We start from the raw sequence: 22,521 nt of genomic DNA, 5'->3' as shown, positions 1-22,521 counted from the left end.
CTGAAAGCAGTCCGACTCATATCAGATTAAAATTAATGTGTGCAGGATATGAAACTGTGGCATTTTATGTGGCATTCAAATAAAGACAGTAGAAAAAGGGAGAAAAAAGTAATAATTGCTGCCAGCTAAAACGGCCAGGGAATTTAAATACTCACACATCCACTAGGATTTGGTGCCAAATTGTACAAAGCAAACGTTTAAAAGACATAAAACTTGCATCAACTATTGTGGTTTCAGTGGGCATATTAGTTTATCCTCAATTCAATGAGGAATTGATAACAATAATCACTAGGTTATTTGAGTCGTTTGAAGTAAAACACAACAACAAGAAGCTTCTAACTGAATCATTATTCACTTCAACACAGACAATGTTTTGAAATCCATCAGAACTCAATACGAACAATAGACTGGAAAGTTTAATACGTCTTTATTTTTTTCTTCAATACATGCACATAAACTGCCATGAAAGAAGTTTTTTTTAAAAAAAGACTGCACATCTTTATGTTTCTTTTCCATACCTCTTAACCTTTTCTTAAACACAGTGTGGGCTCACAGCATTAAAGGTAAAGAAAAAATACACAGTAATCACTATCCTACTCAAATGCTGCCATATAGATTGTCATGCTTTGATGACCTATAACTATAAAATGCTTAATCTGTAAAAAATGCTAATTAAAAATGATCAGCTTGTCACAGCCAGGAGTTCTGTAGGTGTCAGTGTCTTTAGGTGTGTGTGTGTGTGTGTGTGTGAGAGAGAGAGAGAGTTCCCTGAATACTGTTTGGTGGTTGAGCAATGACAGGTAAATCAGGTGACAGTTTGGCGGCTGAACAGCTCGATGGTGACCGCGCTGAGGAACACTGGGATGCTCTTCTGATGGAAGAGATGCAGATCTACCAGTCCAGTTAGAGTGCGGGAAAAATCTGTTTCCAACAGCTGCATGCTGCCGCTGCCCACTGAACCAGTAGACTGGAGAGAGAGAGAGAGAGAGAGAGAGAGAGAGAGCTCTGTTTAAACATTTGTAACATGACACAGACAACAAAAAAAATCAAAGTAGCATTCACCACACAAAACAACTTCAACTGCAAAGAGAGAGTAACAAACAAAGTTGAACTAACAAAAAGTTAACAAGTTTAAGTCAAACAAAACATCACAAACAGTCAAACAAACTACTACAGGCGTCATAACTAGCTAACAGCCAATGACTCATAATTAAAATGCACTTAACTAACTAGTCATTTGGGTTTATATAAAGCTGTGATAATACTCTACGCGTAAGTAGAAGACACAAACCAAAAAACTGCTGCTACATAACTAGTTATGGCCACTAACTACTAACAAAGTAACAAGTCAAACACTGTTTATGTCAAAATGTCAGTAATGAAAAATCAGAGTAAGTGATAGACAAAAACCAGTTAACTAGCTGACACTCCATAGTTAAAACAGGAACTAAGTGACAGAACTAACTAAAACTAATTAACATTCACCAAGTCAGCTTTCAGGTAATGATAAGCTCTGACTAAGAAAAAGACAACTACTACAAGACTACTAAAGACTATAAAAAAAAAAGTCTCTAACTAATTTGCTAACTGGAACTAAGTAACAAAAGTAACAAAAACTTAATTTGATTCACCAAATCAAACATTGTTTGGGTTTATGTCAAGCTTTAAGTAATGATATGCACTTACTTAGAAATAGAAAAAAACCAACTAATAGCTACTACTAGTTAAATGAACTCAGTCACTAACAGGAACTAAGTAACAAAAGTCACTAAAAACCTACTAATCAATATTCCCCAATTCAAACATGGTTTGTTTTTTGTCAAGCTGCAAATGAAAATCTTTATGTAAGCAGTAGACAAACTAAAATGTTAATTCCCTGTGTATATTAGTTAACTAGTCTCGTGTAGCCAGACCCACAGACTGACGGCTGAAGGTCTGGAATCCATGGCAGATTTCACTGGCTAAGGCCCGCCCATGAGGCCATTTGACCGACATGTCAAACAACCAATCACAGCTTGTTCCATTCAGGATTACTATTCTGAGTGTGGAAATGTCGTCACAGTTACAGACCAGTGTGTACACGCAAGTCTCCTGGAAATCCTGTATAATTCAACCAATCCGATGATGACAAACTCTTTTGTGCCGTATGTTTCAGACGTTCAGTCAACGGTCCATGGGTGTGACGTTTGAGGCTGAGACTACTAGTTAACTGACTAGCTAACCAACTAATAGTCTCTTCTAAACGGCTTGCATTGAGTAACAAAGTTTATATCAGACATGGAGTCATATCATCCTTTACAATATGAAGCCAGAAGCACAATAAAATGCTCTGTTTCTCTGTATACATACATCCCTCAAAAACTTCAAAGAAAAAAAAGCAGTGAGTCTGTGATTAATTGCTTGCCCAGAGTAGAACCAAAAGGGAGCCAACACAAAATGAGGGCATCAATGCACAATGGTGCTTTCCATGTCAAATCTTTTTAAGTCTGACCTCCATGAGGAGAAGTTAGCATCAAATATATTTTACATTTAGAGGGCTCGAGAAAAGAGGCCTCTCAGTAAAGATTTATTCTTTTTTGCAGTTTTCTGTGATTTATGAAGCACTGTAATAGCATTCCTGCCTCATAACACCAAAGCACCCCCTCGACACCAGACCTTCTAATACCTGTCCCAGCAAACCGGGCGCATATGAAAATGCCTCTCCATTGTCTCCAACTTGGTTTTGTTTTCTATTTTCCCAGATCACATTTTAATAAAAGGTCAGTCTGTATTTTTACTGGTTTTGAGAGGGAGTTATTCAGATTGTGACCTTATCAATGTGTTTTTGTATTGCCACCGCCACAAAAGGGTGTTATGAACAATATTCAACCTTTCAGCTAACAACAACATGTTAAATCCTTCCCTGAAGTCCACATGAGAGAAAATAGTTTTATAAAATGAGGGGAAAAATGATTGACTTGGGGTACAGTTGGGCAAACAGACAATGGTAGAATGGTTTTCAAATTAGTATCGTTTCTATTACTGCTTTTTCATCTTTCCATTCTCCACGGACACCCAGTTAGTTTGGCGTTCCCAACACTGTCATGCTAGAATCCATAACTTCATGTATTGGCATCTCCTGCTGAGCTCTCTTTCTAGAGAATCAACTCCATCAATCTCAATTCCTCACTTCTAAGAGTTTGTAAAATGAAGCATTTGAACGGACGGGGTGTGAAGTGAATAATTACACCATTTTGCATTTGACCCAAACAGCTGTTTTCTCTCTAAGGATGTGAAAAGGGATGCATATTAACGGTTAATGCCATATTGTAGAGAAAGAAGGGGAGAAAAAGACAAACAGTAAGGGAAAAAGAAAAATATGCTTGCCTAGACTTTGTTCAAGTTGCATTTCTGTACTTGGAGTGACACCTGTAATGACTCAGTCTTCAGAAGCTTCCAGGGACCTACACTGTAACAGCCTATATATCTCCTGACAAATCCAGAGAGAATCACGCACACCACCAACACAAATATCAAATAAATACACAGACAAGAAAGTAAAAACGGCTGGTCTCAGGAGGAGATTTTACAATATACATTCTGTCTGAAGCCATCAATCCACACGCACACACACACATACACACTGAAGTAGTTTTTGAACCACTCATACTACAGCAGAACAAAAAATTTTTACCTTACATTGCGGTTCAAAAGTTTGGCATCAGTAATGGATACGGTCAAAAGACATTTGCAAATGTTACAAAAGAGTAATATTTCAAATGGTGCACTTCTGAACTTTCTACTCCGACAACCCTGAGGGTTTTCCACAAAAATATTAAAGCAGCACTGTTTTCAACATTGGCCATATTGGTGTCATGTTTAAGAATTTAAAATATCATACTGATCAGATGTTTACATGACAATGTGAAGTTATACAGCTATTCAGTTGTTGATACTGCATTGTAATAAAAAAAAAAACTTTTTAAAGGATTAAAATTTTTTTATTTAAAATTTAATTTAAAAATTGCCTCCTAATTTGCTGCTTATTAAGATTAGTAAGGTAGCTGTTAAATTTAGGAATTGGGTAGGTTTAGGAATGAAGAATATGGTCATACAGAATGTGCTTTATAAGTAATAATAAACTGCCAATATGTTAATAATAGGCATGCTAATAAGCAACTAGTCAATTGTAAGAACTGGTCCGAATACTAAAGTCCTACCAAAAAATAGTACAGGTAAGTTGGAAGAAATTACCCCCCCCCACCCCCACCCCCACCCCCACCCCCACCCACACACACAGTCCAGAAACAACAGCATTGAAGTAATACAAAGTTTGCAACAAGCCAAGAAAGCATGTACTACACACAGACAAATTTCTGATCCAGTTGAATCTTTGAGTCGTCTGTTGTTGCGAGAGCACCCCGCCGAGCTTAAAGAGAGGAAACGGGAAGCTGTCATTGCATCGAGTGTGAGGCGGAGGTGTGTGAAGAGCAGTAATTGGCTGTTAAATTAGCTTTATCTACTGATTAGGCAGATGTATAATTAGCCAACTGCTCCTTGCTAACGGCAGATCGTGCTTTACCACATCCATGACATGAGATACAACACATGCACTGCAGACAGAGAGCTACTTTAGGTACTGAATTGACACTAAATTTGGCATATTTATACTAAGAAACAAACATTTTAGAAGTACAAAGTAGGCACAAAAAAGTATTACGACATTATATGACATGTCACAATGTATGTCACTGTATTGAATAATAATAGTAAAAAAAAAAAAAAAAAATGTAAACCTATCAAAGTTAAGCAAGGTGACACATTTGTAACATTTTGATGTAGTAATTTTAACAATCCAATTGCTACTTTTATGATAGTTTTGATATAATACAGGTAATATGATCTGAATATTTACATAAGTAGTTATGAATTGGACTTCACATCATTTTGTCCCCCTAAAATATATTCACAAGAAAAAGGCTGCTGTTTTGATGATAGTAAAGCAGTATGTTAGAAAAACAACAGATGTGTTTAGAGGGGAAAGGCTCCATCTAAGATGTCACTGAAAACAGATGCAATATATCTAGTCACTTTCTAAGAAATGCTGAAAATAAGAAAAGCTAATTTTCAAAAATTTTAAATTACAAAACTTTAATATTCTTTTTTGGTAAATGCAAGTCCAAATTCAAACTGAACTTGACTGAAAAAAATATACCTTTAAAATGTATGGAAAATGTAGTTTTAACAATAACCGCAAACACAATTGGTTCCAAATCAGCTCCATTAATTTAAATAAATACATTTTGGCTATTTTATTTATTTATTGAATAATATAGTATACAGTAATAGTACTATTTAATAGTATTTAGACATCTCATATTTAGGTTACAGGAAATTAGAACCACAAATCATATAAACTTAGCATCTAAATAAAATGCAGCCATAGAATATGCTAACAGTATATAAAAATTAGAATGTAACTATTTTCCTAGCACTTATGCCATGAATGTGAAATGTGGATAGAAAAAAAACAGATAAAAGGTTTATTGGCATTCTTGTTAGTGCCGTATCTAGAGCGAGTGCTTTATGATCTCCGAACTGAATGAGCGTTAGCCAAGGGACTGCGGGAAGGACCGCCTCTCCAACTGGAGGAGAGGAGATGTAATTGAATAATCAGAAATATGCAAATGAAAAACAAAAAGGCTCCAATTTAAATGCAGATTTTGACATTTTACCTTGGGTGAAAAAATAAAAAGGACAGCAGGATGAGTGGCAGAGTAAATATCAAGACCATTATCAAGGGTTTACTCAGACTATCCAGATTGTAGGACATTAGTAAGTGCATTAAGTTCTCTTTAACTTCTGCCTGTCTGCCCATAAACAAACATTTGATATTTACTAGGTCTTGCACAAAAGTAGAAAAAAAACCCCACTGTGATTCTCTCTTTTTTTTTTAAATGTATCATCCCTATACACATATTGGTCTATTTATGTTTTCTGCTATATGCTTAATAGAGCATATAGAAATGAGAGTTACAGTACAGCAAACACAAGATTTCACAAGCCATCTGTGAGAAACCACACAAGAACAACATAAAACGCAGAGAAGAACATCTGTGGAAAAGAATTCAAGACAACGAGAGAAGAAAAGATAATGGTTTCCTCACCAGTTAATCTAAACTTTCTTAAACTTAATTTATCATTTTAATTTACCATGAACAAAGTAGCTGGTGAAAATGTCTAAACATTGTTTGTGGGGGAAGTCGTGGCTTAATGGTTAGAGAGTTTGACTCCTAACCCTAAGGTTGTGGGTTCGAGTCTTGGGCTGACAACACCACGACTGAGGTGCCCTTGAGCAAGGCACCAAACCCCCAACTGTTCCCCGGGTGCCGCAGCATAAATGGCTACCTACTGCTCCGTGTGTGTGTGTGTGTGTGTGTGTGTTTGTGTGTGTGTGTACTTTGGATGGGTTAAATGCAGAGCACAAATTCTGAGTATGGAATTCGCTACTATATTCTTAATTTTCTTTTTCCTGTTCTATGAAACTGTGAGAACTTCTCGTGTGATTTAAAGATGTTTTTTATTTGCATCTCTCAGTCACGACAGTTGAAACATTCTCTTGCCCGAGTGTTTCTGTATCCTCAGTCTAAGCAAATTAAAATGCATCAGTACAAAGAGCTTGCTGTCCTCTTTTCCCATGATACTCCACCACACACAAACAACTTCTGCTGTCATGACTAACATGACGGCTGACATATGCTTTAAGAATGGAGAGAGAACTAGAAGGAATAAAAGCGAGCGTCGTTCTGGGAAAGAATGTCAAATGGAATAGAAGTCAAACTCTGTCAGGAAACTCTCCACACGACAGATGTGATGGACAGAGATGATGTCTACAAGTTTAGGCATTCGATCTTCAATAGACTCTGCAGTCTCTAGGGATCAAATCAAACCCCATCCACTCAGAAGAGAGAGCTCACGCATGAGCACGCATGCACAACCTGTATGTTTAGCTGAATCTATAAACATGTTCCGAATGGATGAGATATTATAGACATATGTCAAATCGTTAGTTTTTTTTTGCATCAAAAAAAGAATATGAAAATGAGAAGGTTAGCAGGTCAAATGTACTTTAAAATCCCATGGAATTATCTGACATATGCAAATAGGACAGAAAATTGCACAGTTTTTATTCAGTTTTTCCACATTTTGACCAATTAATTTCCATAAGGACTTTTGTACCTTGTATAGATATTCTTGAAGAGCAGATAGATGAAATACTTTATAGCTGAGCATAAAAAAGGATAAATACATTAAAAAAAAAAAGCTTACTGATCCCAAACTTTTAAAAGGTAGTGTACACACACACACACACACACACACACACACACACACACACACACACACTTATTAAATAAAAAATACTTTGTACTTTTGTATTTTAAATAAATTGTACAACTCACTATATAAAGTTTCAATAAATAAATATTAACTATAGAAATTTCCATAAATAATTAAAATATTACATATATTGAAACCCTGGATTTTTTTGTCAATCATATTTTTGACCTTCAATGAGTTTAGTAAAATAACAGATTGTCTGATTCTACGGAGACTCTAGAAAACATACATATATATATATATATATATATATATATATTCTAATTTTAGTTATATGGTGGCATACAGATGACCTCAAAAGCAAATATAAAGATTTCAAAAGTTCCATAAATTTAACAATGATTTAATGGGGTGTTTAAGTCTACGTATTTCACATGTATGACATCAAAAGCTAAGGAAAGCAATAAATATAATAATCACTGGTGTGTTAGAAATAGTTCAAGGCACCACAGTGGATCCATGAAATTATTTCAGAGTTCATGCTGTGAATGCAAATGTTATTGGCCAATACAGGACAGAAAGTAGTTCAGTCTGAGAAAGAGAAACTCGTCCAAAACACAGCAGTAGCGAACCTGATTAAACAGTCCACAACAGTGTCTCGACTGTGCCCTTCACTTCTTCAAATCAACTGCACAGACACGGCCCAAAATGAACTTTGCCACAGCTACTAAAGGTGGGTGAGTTGATCAAATTTACCAGCCATTATTACTTCCTACTTGTCATAAAAATGTAGTTTGCATTAATAAAAAAATATATATATTATAATAATAAAAAAACTGTCTGCATGCTGTGTTATCTTTCTCTCCCTTTTTTTCACACTTAAAACAAATTAGTTTTTTTTTTTTATGTTATATATGACATATGTTACCACATGGAGATGAAGATCGTAAAGATTCCTCTGACAGAGGCAGGGTTGCAAATTTGATTGCCGGGAACGCTTCAACAACGGCATAAACAACAACAACAAAGAGATGAACAAAGTTATATACCATTTGCAATAAAAGTTGCATTAACTGATTTTCGCAGGACACTTGCAAGTTCATCTACATCCATTAAAGCGATTTTATCTTTTGCAGCTCATCTCCAAAATCTATACAATACTTAAGACCCTATAAAATAGATGTTCCAACTCAAAAATGCAGCTGCTCATTAGCAAATGATCCAGAGAATGATTTAAAAATGTATTGAGCCTGCTAGTGAACTGTACTTTATGCCTTTAATTTTTTTTCTTTTTTTATGAATGCATATTGTCATAAATTAGATCATGTACTGTTACCCATTCTCTGAAGTTCCCTCACTACATGTGCTCACTTGCAAACATATTCTTGATTTCACTCTCATTAATAGCTCATCAGTGAGTTTAATCAGTGAGTCCATCAAAAGGTGTAATCATCCCCTGATTGGACGAGAGGAAACGGCAGAACACTGATGAAAACATGCACGGAGACACCTGCCGTTCCGACGTCAACAATCAATGTGGCGCTACTGTTACCATGGAGATTATCAAAGCAGGAATCTTCGTCATCATAACTTTTGAGGTTAAAGCGAGACATTGCACCAGCAAAGGTTAACACAGGGACACATTTAACTGTCAGTGTGTGTCGGCTCAGAGGATGACATTTGTGAAGCCGTTATAAAGGCTATGTGGATGCTTAACATAATGAATACAGGTCAGAGCTTGAGACACAGCAATCTGCTATGAACTTTAAGTGAATTCTAATCTTATTTAAAAATAAAACTTTATAATTAAGCATCAAAAGGTACATTTCAAATATAACATTTATGCAAATAACTTTCTCTATGCAAATGACTATTTCTCATAATTACTTGCATTTAGAGATTTGTTCAAATCACAGCAACTTGCCAAATAAGTAAATATTTACACACAAAATATTGATATGAGAAAGCTGCTGCAAAGAAAAACAGTTCAAACTGTTTTGAGTCTAGACAAAGTTCAGACGAGATGGAAATTTAGGGCATAGAGTCATATCACTAATTACACAGCTTTTGACCACAAAAATTAAGACAAGGGAATAAAATGCTGTCTAACTGATTTAATATTTTGAATCCATTACAGTGTACAAAACGATCATTCTAGCGAGAAGACAAACACTTCACCAATAATACTGCAGGGCTGCTACAGAATTAATATGGAAGTCCTCTGGTGTCATTTTACAGTAAATACATTTGATTACTGAGGTGCCAGATGATAGCAGCTGCATTTAGATGAAAGTAGAAAGAATGTGGTGGTGTGATATGAGAGATGTAACAGAAGCGCCGGCCTGAAACACCCGGAAGAGTAGTACAGTATGTTACTCAGAATCGCTAATGAATACGATTAATATTGATATCGGGGAATAACTCACTTATGTTGCGACTGACCAATCAGAATCAAGCATTCTAGATAGCTATGTAATAAAACTGGCAACCACCTACAAACAGAGCAGAAAACCCTAGCAATGCCCTGGTAACCAGAACTTTAGCACAGACAAGCACTACTTAATTTTTCATCAAATAATGCACAAATCAAGTTATATTTCAGTGGTTACAGAGAGACATACATCATTTTGCCCCACCCCGCCTCCTTCCCCCCACGCCTTGCACATTTAATTCCCTGATGAGACTCAAATAGGCAGACAGGGCTTTGAGGAGTTTAAAAAGTGGACTTGATGCTCTGTTCCAATAACACCCACGCAAAAGCATATTTCCACCATGAATAGGAGTGAGAGCTCTCACGACCAATGCGCTCTTATGCTAAACACTGCAACGAACAAAGAACGTATTGTCAAAGCTGCACAATGACTATGGTGCGCACTGTGTGCTGGGAATAGACCGTCCACTAAAATTATAAGCACGCTAGACAGCATTGAGCCTTTTCAGCCCCATTCAGTTTATGTTTTCATCCCACTGAGGAGAGACATACAGCGTGGCTTAAATATCACAGATAAAAGGAAATTGAGACTTTTTTCATATCCATGCTTTGAAAGTAAATATTTTATTGGGGACAAGATGTTAGAGGATGAAATTAATGAAATATTATGTGAAAACAGAAGCTGTATGGTACTAACCAAATGTACCCACCATCAAAGCACAGAGACCCTAATTACAGCAAAGATGAGAGAATACAGAGTATATAGTCTTCCTTTGATGGAACGGTCCATGTTATTGCTATTCTCATGAAAAATGCAAAAGTAATATAGAACTGGATTTTCACAGTTTCAGAGAAAAAGCTTGCTGCAGTGATGATAAGGTGTTCTACATGGTTGCTGATGTGATGCAATGCAGTTGACAAGGCATTCATAATGGTTACTTTAACATTGTTAACAGTTGCTTTAAGTTCCAAGTTATTATTTTATATTATATTTAAGGGATAATGCATGGCTAGCTGTGCATTAAACAATTTTAACGCACAAAGTGGAGACCAAGAACCTGCATGGTTGCCTTGGCAAAGTGGATTAAAATAGTTTAATGTACAGCTAGCCATGCATTATCCAGGTTATATCATGGTTATTTGACAGCATTGAAATTTCACTATTTTGATAATACCGTGATAAAAGAATAAGCAATTAATCGCAACATGAAAATTTATACCAGCTTATCCCTACATATACCACAGTATAAATTGAAAATATAATACACAATATTGTACATCAAAGCTAACATTAAAATGTATATATTGAACAGTACCCCCCCACCTCCCCCAACAGAGCTTGGTCTGTGCATATGTTTCTCTTGATTCAGACGAGACAACTTTTTCACTGTAGAAAGCCTTATTACTGATAGAGCACTCATATTTTACCCAGACGAAATGGTTTGAAGTTTCAAGTATCTTGACGGATAAAACATTTACTGTTGGACTAACAGACTATTCAAATATTTAAGAAACAGAAGAGTTTATGAAAAACTAACAAATGCCAACTGAACAATTCAGAAACTAAAATAAAATTAATGTTTAAAATGGAAAAAAAAACAACCTGAAAACTACAAGATTTCAAACAGAGAATTTACCCATTGAAGTTTAATTCATTGTAATAGTGATGCTGTATCATTAATGAAAGTTGAAAGTTGAGTTCAAGAACAGCACACACACACAAAAACAAACACTGTAAAAACTGTGACAACATAAGTGATGTTAGACTATGATCTGCCCTGTGACAGATGGTTTTGGTTCAGCTACACTCAAATTCAAAGTGTGAAAATCAATCAGAAAAACACTTTCAGGTCCAGTTATGTTTTTCTTTTGGGGCTTGCAGGTTGGATCAGTCTCATGTCTTCAGACTTTAGAACATAAAATTGGCCACCAAAAAAACAAGAAACAAACAAACAATTATGATGTCTACTTAAAAAAAAAAAAAAAAAAAGTTGGCTAACCAATCCCTAAACTAGTTTATACTTTGTGACATCATCCTACTTTATTCCTCTTTTAATTGTGACCATTGATTGAGTATTTTCTCTGCCTGCTTCCCTGTTGAGATGAGCTCAGCAGGGAAACATGCTGATTGGTTTTGCGTCTGAGAAACTTCTGATTACTACTGGAGCTGAAAACATAGCTGAGGGCAGCAATCACAGTGACCAACCTGGCCTGACAATAACTGAAACCAAGTTAAGAGACGATAAGAGAGAATGGCAACATAACTGCAAAACACTGCTGGGCAATGAAGCAGATGCTTCCATAGGTGGTGGGTATTTTCAGATAAACACCGGAGAGCTCAAATTAAACTGCCAGATACTGTGATTGAGGGTTATGGTTAAATCTATGTGAGTGTGTGTGTGTGTGTGTGTGTGTGTGTCTGCAAATCGAAACTTTGCAGTTATTTTCACGTCAAATCCCTGTCAAAAAGTGGCTTCGAGCTTGTCAGATTTTACCAGCAAAACAAAATTGAGTATGCATAATTATGGACATGTATTTGTTCGGTTTCTGAACCGTTTATTCACGCTTAAATTATAATTACATGAATGTGGTTAACGACTGCTACTCTCATGTTGACATGGCATGTAAACTGTTGAAACATGGCATTTAGAAGCTCTTTGAAGGAAAATCGATTTACGGGATTTATGGGCAAATAAAACTTAAATAGTAGGCCTTTGGGACAGTTTTTTCACTTGTCAAATATTAATGAGTTCATTCTATGATCATGAATGATTTAACCTCTGAACAAGAGCGATATTTGCATTTTTTACAGTAGCAGAAAAAGCTATCCCACTACAAAAATTGATCTAAAGCCTCAATCTTTTATTCAAAATGTTTTTGAACAAGATCATGTCGTCAAAGATTACTCTTACTCACTTTATTTAATCTCTAAGTAAATACAGTAAAAAAAAACAAAAAACAAATAAGCGTTTTAAATGCTACAAGTGAATTTAAGCATTAAAATATCTTGTACCATGGTCTGCCTGAATTCACAATTCTGGTTGGCTGGCAGGTATGCATTTAACGCTATTTAATTAATGTTCTTTATTAATGTGCTGCTTTAATTGATGCACACAAACCCAAACACCGATAACTCACACACAAACAGAGAGAGAGCAGACAAAGGTAACGCGCACACACAACTGTCATCTCTCTCGATCAATTGATAATTTCATTTCTAAGTCTGATTTAAAGCAGGAAGCAAAAACAACCTTAAGTTTTACTCTTCCGGTCAAATACTGCACTGCAAAACATCATTAACAGCTTTGACTTGTAAATGCTGGCAAATGACCAAGGTATAAGTTGGATGATGCAAGGCTATCTGTGCATCAAATGATTTTAATGCACGATGTGAAGGCCAAGGACCATGGTTGCCTCCATGAAGTATCCTTACATAATGTACAGTAAAAAAAAAAATAAATACAAAAAAATAATAAATATAAAATGGCTTGATATTTGGTTTAGATTACACCTATTAAATTAGTATTATTATTATTATTATTATTTTAATGACTTTAAGTGTGTGTTAGATGACAAAATCTTAATATAAAAATAGGAAAAATTAGAATGCACAATTAAATATTATTAAAAATTATTGATAAATACCAATTAACCCAAAAGCATTCTTATGCAAGTCTTTGAAAACATTAATAATGATATAACAATTTATACTGGACCAGTACGTCCTTTGGCCTCTGGTTTAGAAAAGGTAAATTGCTAAAAAAGTTTCTTGCCTACCGAGAACTCCCTTCTAAAAACAAATAAAATTTAATTTCATAAGCATTAAGTCTATGATGAGTCCACACTAACATGGCGTCAAGATGGTACTCCATATGCCCTCAATCAATACAAACTGGTTTATCTGCAGGAGTCGCCCACAACTAGAATTAACAGCTGGACTGAAGTGTGCTTCAGATTCACTGCAAAGCCTAATAATGCAGTAAACCAAAAGGGCTTTGAAGAAAATATATACCTGCAACATTTGGTTGACTCCCTTCACAGCCACACTGAGAGGATAACAAGGTTTCATTATTTAAAGAAAATGGACAATAAGAGGACAAAATCTGTTCTAAACCATTATCCCAAAGTATTAGCTAAACTTCAGAGAGTAACTCAAACTGCACCATTTGTCCAAGAGACCTGAACAGGATCTCATTTAGTGTGGCTCGATGAGAGGTGTGCCTTTACTTTTCTAAGTTACTGAACTAGCAAACAATAAAATAGGGGACTAAAACGTCCTACAGATAGTGAAGAACATAACCTTATAACAATGCAGTACACAGTTTTACACAGCTTATTATAACCACTCTGAACTGTAATAATAATGAACACTAATATCTGTAAAAATAAAAACTGATAAGATAAACTCATGCAAAATGCACTTATTAGGATTAAAAACTTTTTTCATTTTTGTGTCCCCTGTGAGTATTTTCTAACATCATGATTTACAGTAACTGAAGAAAGTAATGAAAGAAAAGCTCAGAACAGTATTAACATCAACTCTAATTAAAAACTTTACTCACATCTGCTGAAACTATTAACCACGGTTAAATCTGAAACTAATGAACAGAGAGACAGCAGTTGTCTTCGAAGTTTAACTTCAAGGCTCACTGATCTGAATTTAACTGACAAAAAAAAAAAAAAAAATGTAACGCTTTGAACATAGTTATTTATTTCTATGTTTTATAAAACATTTCATGCATATTTCTTTGTCTGTTAATAGCACTCAATCCCAACATGCTTTGCATAAAATTACAAACAATGCACCACAACTGACAGATTGCAACACATTGGAAAACACCATAAAATCTTATTGGAGTGTTTGTGTGTGAACGGTAAGATCTGAATGTCTGCGATTGTGTGTGTGTCTGTGTGTAACTCAAGGTTAACAGATATTGACAGTGAATTATCTTCAGCAGAAGGGTCGCAGGTGGCTTCAACAGGCCTAATTTCACAGGCAAAGACCAAACACACACACACAAAGACTAGAATGCCTTATTCATATGACAGCAAGCTGCTAAAAATCTGAATTGAATGCTTTATTAAAAGCACTGCTATACTACAGAAATATAGCAATTTCAAAGTCAAGTACAAGAATTTATCTCCAGTTAAAGCAATTGATTAAATGCATACTTAAATGTAAAAGTATGTCAGACTCAGAAATAACTAAGACAAGCCCTAATTCCTCTAACTGCTCTTAAATTCCTTCGTTCAAGCCAACAGTTCTGGGAACTGGTTCTCTCAAGGTAATATAATTACACACTTGCTCTTGTAGTTATTAATTTCCTGAAGAGGTGATTAGCAATTAGTTTCATTTAGGCAATTGAAAAGTCAGTGTGCTCTTTAAGTATATGTAGCCTTCAATGACGGTTCTCAACTTTATGAGGGAGAAAGTGGCATGAACAAACTATTTATCTACTTGTGAAAACCTACATTAATGTAAGAATTTGGGACACTTTCCAAATGTCATTTAACCATACTGAAGAGTGGGCTGTGCGGGTTTTTGCTAGTGTCATTCAGTTGCCAATACAAATTATTCCAGGATTCTTTCTATTAACTGAATATACAGAAAAAAAAAAAAAAAAAAATCATTGAGAATCATTGGGGAATCCATGTTATATGTTTCAAATAAAAAATGCACATAAATGATAAAAAAAAAAACTATCACAGTCCCATGCCAAAGTGTTATTTTAAAACACAATATACACATTATTAAATTTGATAGGAAAGTGTTAAATATTCCGTGCATTTACATTTGATACAAGCTTTTTTCATGCCTCCAGTTGCATAAAACAATTGAAGTGAAATACTGAAGCCAGAAATCATCGGGAATCCAAGCACGTTGGCATTACATGTGCTTCCTTAATCAGTATTTCAACAGTGGTGAAAATTATTACAGATAAATGTTTCATTAGAACGACAAAAAAAAAAAATTAACTAACAGTAATCTACTGAAGCGCTGAAAATCCAGTTAATCCCACATTCTCTGTCCCCGTTTTGCATGTAATAACATCTGGAAGTGCTGCTATATGATCATGCAAAAACGGATTGCATTTCAGTCTCAGTTCTCCAGGTTGTTAGAAGTAATCTTTTTTCTCTTAGAGAGCTGCAAAGTGCAGACTAGTTTACATATTCTTAACGTTTGGAGTAATGTCACACATTTTTCTGTATGGAATGTACCTCTGCACTTCTACTTCTTAGCCGGACAGCCTGATAGATAGACACTTTATTCATCCCCAAGGGGACATTCAGGACACCCAGGCAAACTGTGACAAAGAGTAGGACACCAGAGTCCCTTATTCATTGCCATCATTTAAATCATGAGTGCAAAAGCTGAGTCATCATAGAGTTTGATGAAAAGTGCTTATGTGAATATCAAATCAATTATTGATGTCATGACACACCCGCTAGCTTTTTTTTAAACTACTTTTAAACAGAACAGCTGTGGACTCCGTATTTAAGCATAAAATATAGGCTGCACCTTGCAGACACAAACTACATTTGGCAATTTAACAACCTTATTTATTTTAACAAAATTCATCAGACCTGCACAGAAAATCCCATGAATGTTCTTAAAATTTAAATTAAATGTAAAAATGTAAAAAAAACCTTTTTTTTTTCAGAAAATACTGATTGTGATTAATTAGCACTTGTTATAAATTTTTCATCTGATTAATACATTTTATATTCAACAACCTCAGAAATAACCAAAACATAGTAATTTAAACTTTTTAATAGTAAATAAAAAATAACTACGCACCGATTAAAAGTTCAAAAGATATTTAATTCTCATTAAAACGTTATTGATTGCTTGAGACATTAACGCTAATTCTGTAAGTTTGCATCTCCTCATTATCAGGTGAAAGAATTCCAAAAGTTCAATCAGTTCTGGGGAAAACAATACTCACAAAGAGCATTAGACACACACATACAAATATAAATATAATAGACTGATTGCAAAGTGCTTCAGTGTCAAAACAGAAAGCTTGTAATAAATGTGTGGTTGTACCTGTGTCACTATTAAATTAAACTTCAAAACACCGAAAAAGGTGGCATGTCCAGTGCCTGACTTTTGATTTCAAAAAGTTTCTATATAACCAGACAACAAATAAACATGCTGCATCAGAATCTGAGTTTTAGAAGACATTTCAGAAAATTACTTTGCAAATTAATGTGTTTGCATAAAAATTCTGAATCACTTTTGATGCAACAGTCAGCATTCTTTTTTATACCCAGAATAAAATTGACAGTAATTGGACAAGTTTAGTCACATCTGCCATTTTTTGGTGGCGATAGCTTTGTTAAATACAATGATTGCCATCTAGTTTTGTTGAACCAGCTGTTAATCCACCCCACAATAGTTTTTATAAAGTGAAAACACAATAGTTTTTGACTGGAAACCGGCTTTGGCACCAAATTGTTGAGAAAGCACTGGAGAAGATTAATTAAGATTGAATGCACTGAAGTGTTGCAGCCTTGATTTAATGTTAGAAGCTGACAGTTAAGGGATTGACTATTTGCTATGTTAAAAACAGCAAATATCTAAATCTCTCATTTAACACTGAACAAATGTTTTTGCTTTTTAACATTTAGGAAGCCATGTAAATGTGTTGTCAAGTTTTAGAAGAGCTGAAAGCTACACAAATGCAAAACGAGGAAGATATTCAATGACTGACAGATTCCCAAAATAATGTTCAGGACAATGAGACACATTTTGAAAAATAAAAAGGGGAATAAAAAATCTGTGCCTCTCATTATCTTTCCTCCTTCTCAGACAGAAACAGGGAAGAATTTCAAAGCTGTTCTTTAGTTCTTTGGGGATCAAATCATTACATAACTAAAGCATTGCTCTAGTGTACTTGTCTAATATTTGGGGGAAGCGGAGAGACCAGCATTTCACTCATTTATCTTCAAGTGCCTATTCTTAAAAAAAAAAAAACCAGTGGCGATTATATTGAAAAAAAAGAGAATAATGAACCATCTTTCCTAAACACAGAGCAGATAATGCTGATCAAAATTCAGACATTTTTTTGAAGACTGTGACACATTCTCAAGGCTCTTTATAGAGTTTCAGTAATATTGTGCCCAATTAATTGGCCATTACAGTTTGCCAAACAAATAACTACAGCTTCTTAGATTAATATTTTCATCCTTGACTGGTCGCAACTGAAAAGCTATTAGTGCTCTCTAGTACGCAAACAGAACTAGTTTGCTCCTAAATGGAACTTCATAAAACAAAAGTTAAGTGCCTTAACTTTTTAACTGTGTATAATTTGTGCATCAATATTAAAGTACCAGAGATGGGCAGCATTTCAATTAAATGTATTTGAAATACATATTTAATTACTAAATATGTATTTTGTAATTTGTACACTATTTATACATGCATTTATTTAACATGCTTTTTATTTACATATCCTTGCATTTTCACATAACACACCAGCACACACAAATATCACATAATTTTTATTTTGTATACAATGTTCTTTCAAAAAATTATATATTATTTCCTATTTACTTATTCTATTTTTATTTTATGTTTCTTGTCACTGTCATTGATGGAGTACTTTAACAATGTCTTTCCTACTGTTCTGGGCTGGGAATGTGTAAGCTGCATTGGTGCCTATGGAGGGATTTCATCAGAAAGATGAAGAAAGGTCTTACAGGTGTGAAATGATTTAGGTAAAATCCGAGGGAAACTGTCATTACAGCATAATTTTACTGAACCTCATCTGTCAACATGATGTTGATGAATCTCACTGTTGCTCACTGGCATTACTATAGTGATAAGTTACTGACCACAGCTCACTTAACAGCCACTTGTGTCATTAATAACAAGGGTTTCTGCATTCTACATGGAGCCCTTTAACAGCTAATTATATGCATATGAATTAAAGTCATGGCCTAGTAATTAGAGTTTGACTCCTAACCCTAAGGTTGTAGGTTCGAGTCTCGGGCCAGCAATACCACGGTGCCCTTGAGCAAAGCACTGAACCCCCAACTGCTCCCCGGGCACCGCAACATAAATGGCTGCCCACTGCTCCGGGTGTGTGTTCACGGTGTGTGTGTGTTCACTGCTGTGTGTGTGCACTTTAGATGGTTAAATGCAGAGCACGAACTCCGAGTACGGGTCACCATACTTGGCTGTATGTCACGTCACATCGTTAAATACATCTGATGTGCTTGTATTTGTAATCAGCCTACAAATGGCTTGCTTAATAGTCTCTTCACATTAAACTGGGATATAATTAGTATTTTACATCAATTTAACAAAAAAAAAAAAAAAAAACTGCCACACTTCAACTTTAATAAAGGTGCTTAAATTACTTATTGGGCTTCAGTTGTGACCCGTCTTTTGCATAAAGAAAAAAAAAAAGATATTCAATTAAAGATACAGATACATCCATCACTTTTGCTGTCTTTTCACTCACTATTTCTTTTCACTTTTCAGTCAATTTAACACTCAAGCACATTCACACAGAGAGAAGTATTAGAGTGCTTCAGATGAATCAACTTGTGCTGTACTGTAGACACTTCTTTCAGACATTCTTGACTGACTTTTAAATCCACTATTTTAAATTCTTTCAGTTCTTGACAGGGCTGAGCACCTGTCTAAACACTATCATCTTAGAAATAATGAATAAATAAACAATCAGATGAAATCATCTGATAATCATATACAACATATTAAAAAGAAATAACCAGCAAGACAATCAGAAGTGGCTACATACATAGAATGTAGAAAAGGGCTAAATGATTAAATTATTTCCTTAGCACATAAATAATGTGTATTAAATGACCCCAGCACTCCCAGACGCACACACAAACGTGAGTAAATGCTTGCACTCACACGCAGAATGCAGACGCACTGAAGCTTTACTGCAGCTCTAATTAAACAGCCTGAGGAAAGTACCGATCAAATAACAAAAACTCAAATCCAATTACTGCAGTCCGTGTGCATGTGTGTCTATAAGGGATTACTGAACATTTCTCCAACCCACAAAGGAAGGGCATTAATTAAGAAAGATAAATTACATTTGCAGGTACACCATTGTAAGAGCATTCGGTTTACACTAAATATGTAACTTTCGTCCGACATATTGCATTAATAACACTTGGTTTATCATATACAGGCCTGTCCAAAATAAGAACAAAGGTCTTCTCATTTGCATTAAAAGAATAATGATCATCATCTTAAATCAAGTGAAAAGCGAAAAACAAAACTATTGTGCAATGAACAGTAAAAAAAAAAGAAAAGAAAAAATAACTAAACCTGAAATAGTAACTTTTCCACGTGAAATTTGAAGATGTCCTATACAGATTTGATACAGCAGTAAAAGTAATATACTACACACGCTTAATTAATTAACAATACTTTATATTTATATAAAGATTGCCATGTGGATTTTCAAGAAGTCAGAGAGCGTAAGATTATTTCTTATTATTTATTAAAGAGGCTGTTTGATTTAGTTTACCCATAAATGTTAATGAACGCAATAACTATCAAACAAATACTAACATTTAGTTAAAGTTGCCGTTATTCATGTGTGAAACCATACGACTCCAGTTATAGTTAAAAATAGCTCTTCATTAATTCATGATTTAATAATCATTATTATTTGGTGAATAAAGTATTCATTTAATTTTCCTGTGGCTCAGTGGTAGAGCATTGTGTTAGCAGCGCAAAAGGTCGTGGGTTAAATTCACAGGGAACACACATACTGATATATATATATATATATATATATATATATATAAAAAATAGCATGAATACACTTAGTTGCTTTAGATAAAAGTGTCTGCTAAATGCATAAATGTAAAATGTAAATGTATTTAGGCATCAGTAAATGGTTATTCATGTACCATTATTGTAAAGCATTACCATTATTCCTTTAAGTTAAAAAATGGAATGTTGCATAGAATTTTGAAGCAAACATTGCCTCAAGATTTAAGAAATCACTGAAGCAAACAGTCAGTAATATATATATATATATATATATATATATATATATATATATATATATATATAAAAGGCCATTTAGACATGCGACAATAAACAAAAGTGCACTATAGAGAAAAACAAAACTCACGAGGGTGTATTTCAAAGCATTATGAAAACATTATTTGATTTACACTTGTATACTGTGCAAGTTCAAGTGTTACCTGAACGGGACTCATCATCAATAAAAATTCAAAACACTCCAAACTTATGTAATCAACTGAAAGTATTCAGTAAAATCACATCTCAAGGGCTGACACTCAACATATTAGTGTACGTTTTACCAGAAGAAGAGTACTCACAGCAATTTCCTTGATTAAGAGTTATTCTAGGTCACTGTTGTTCTCTACATCCTGCTGCTTAAGTAAAAACATCAATTTCCTATACTGTTGGTATGCCTTCATCTGCACCCATCTCAGCGAATGCAGTCACTGACTGAAGAGGATATGACCTCCTGTGGAGACTCAGATGCACCTGAGGCTGGAGGAGCTGCTGAGCTGGTTCAGATGAGGTTAAACACAACAGCAGTTCTTCAGATGCCTGACCTCGGCCTTGGGTTTTAAAGTCCTTCTTTCGATTTTCATGCTTTTAGATTTGTGAGTCGAACAACAAATCACCAACTGTGGGTATGAAGCTTCAGGCTCTAACACATCTTTCTTTTCTGAAAACCCATATAGTTTTGCCAAGGCATCCCTTCAAAGTCATTCAAAAGCTCATTGATTTTAATGTGATTGTTTTATAATTGAACAAAAACTGAGCATAAAGCCTTTGATTGCTGGTATGCTTTATCTGTAACATCTGCTCAGCTTAGACAGAACCCCTAAAATAATCAAGTGACCATAAAATCAACATTCAAATTAACTGAAAAACTGAAGAAAAACAAAACAAAACAGATTCAATAGAATTTAAGTTTACTTTCCTAGTTTCCTTCAGTGCGTTCTACTTTTCTTCCAGATTATAAGTGCATATACAATGCACTTCATGACAATGTGTCCAATTGTAAACACATTTATGTAATGAAATACAGACTGCATGGGTCATGCAGTGACAAATAGGTTTGTATATGAATTTACCTTGAACAGTAATGAATCCTCCATATGCTCGGCATACACAGAAGTGAGCCGGTACTGGTTCTCCACGGTGATGTCGATCTGGTACCCGGTGAGAACGTAACACGCAGTACGGAACTCTTGAATCTTCTTTTGGAACACTTCCTTCAAGCGCTGGTTCTTCAGTTCTGCACTTTCCATCTGCTTGCGCAAGTCTGAAGAACACGTAAATTGTGTTTAGTCAAAACCATAATGACATTCAAATAATACATACATATATATATATACACACAATATGGTCTGAACAAGAGCAGAAATTTAACAAGTAATTGAAAACATGCAATTTCAAAAATAAATGGAAAATACTGACGTCAGACAATATGCACTAATGCCTGAGTTTAAGAATATCTTAGTTGAAAGAACAGCCCAACAGTCCAACTTCAACTAAAAAAAGTGAATTCTATCATAATTTATTCTATGCCTTTTAATATCAACTTTGGGCTAGAAACGGACCAAAATTGTAATCGCTATTAAATGATAATCTTTCTCTCCAATGAGCTGAATTCAAAGTTGATTAGTTTCCTTCAGGAATATATGATTGAGACTGTTTTTTGTTAAATGGCACAATTAAATCTTTGAAAAGATTGAACTCAAGAAGATTTGTTCATTAATCAGATATTGTTACT

At 34.8% G+C, this 22,521-nt stretch overlaps 1 protein-coding gene across 2 annotated transcripts in view; it reads right to left on the bottom strand.

The window, feature by feature from the left end:
• Window positions 1–405: 405 nt before the first annotated feature.
• Window positions 406–22,521, bottom strand: part of mad1l1 (mitotic arrest deficient 1 like 1) — a 58,478-nt gene continuing 36,362 nt past the window's right edge. Inside the window, exons 8-9 of one of the 2 annotated variants that reach the window (XM_026204570.1) lie at window positions 21,860–22,050; window positions 406–967 (exon numbers count right to left, since the gene is read on the bottom strand). In XM_026204570.1, coding sequence (XP_026060355.1) covers window positions 806–967; window positions 21,860–22,050 — 353 coding nt within the window. In that variant the 3' untranslated portion in view covers window positions 406–805. The remainder of the gene's footprint in view (window positions 968–21,859; window positions 22,051–22,521) is intronic. The other variant, XM_026204569.1, reaches the window with a different exon arrangement.

This window comes from Carassius auratus, chromosome 26 (assembly GCF_003368295.1).
Source record: "Carassius auratus strain Wakin chromosome 26, ASM336829v1, whole genome shotgun sequence".
In the NCBI taxonomy this organism is placed as follows: domain Eukaryota; kingdom Metazoa; phylum Chordata; class Actinopteri; order Cypriniformes; family Cyprinidae; genus Carassius; species Carassius auratus.
This window is presented reverse-complemented; position numbering and strand designations above follow the sequence as displayed.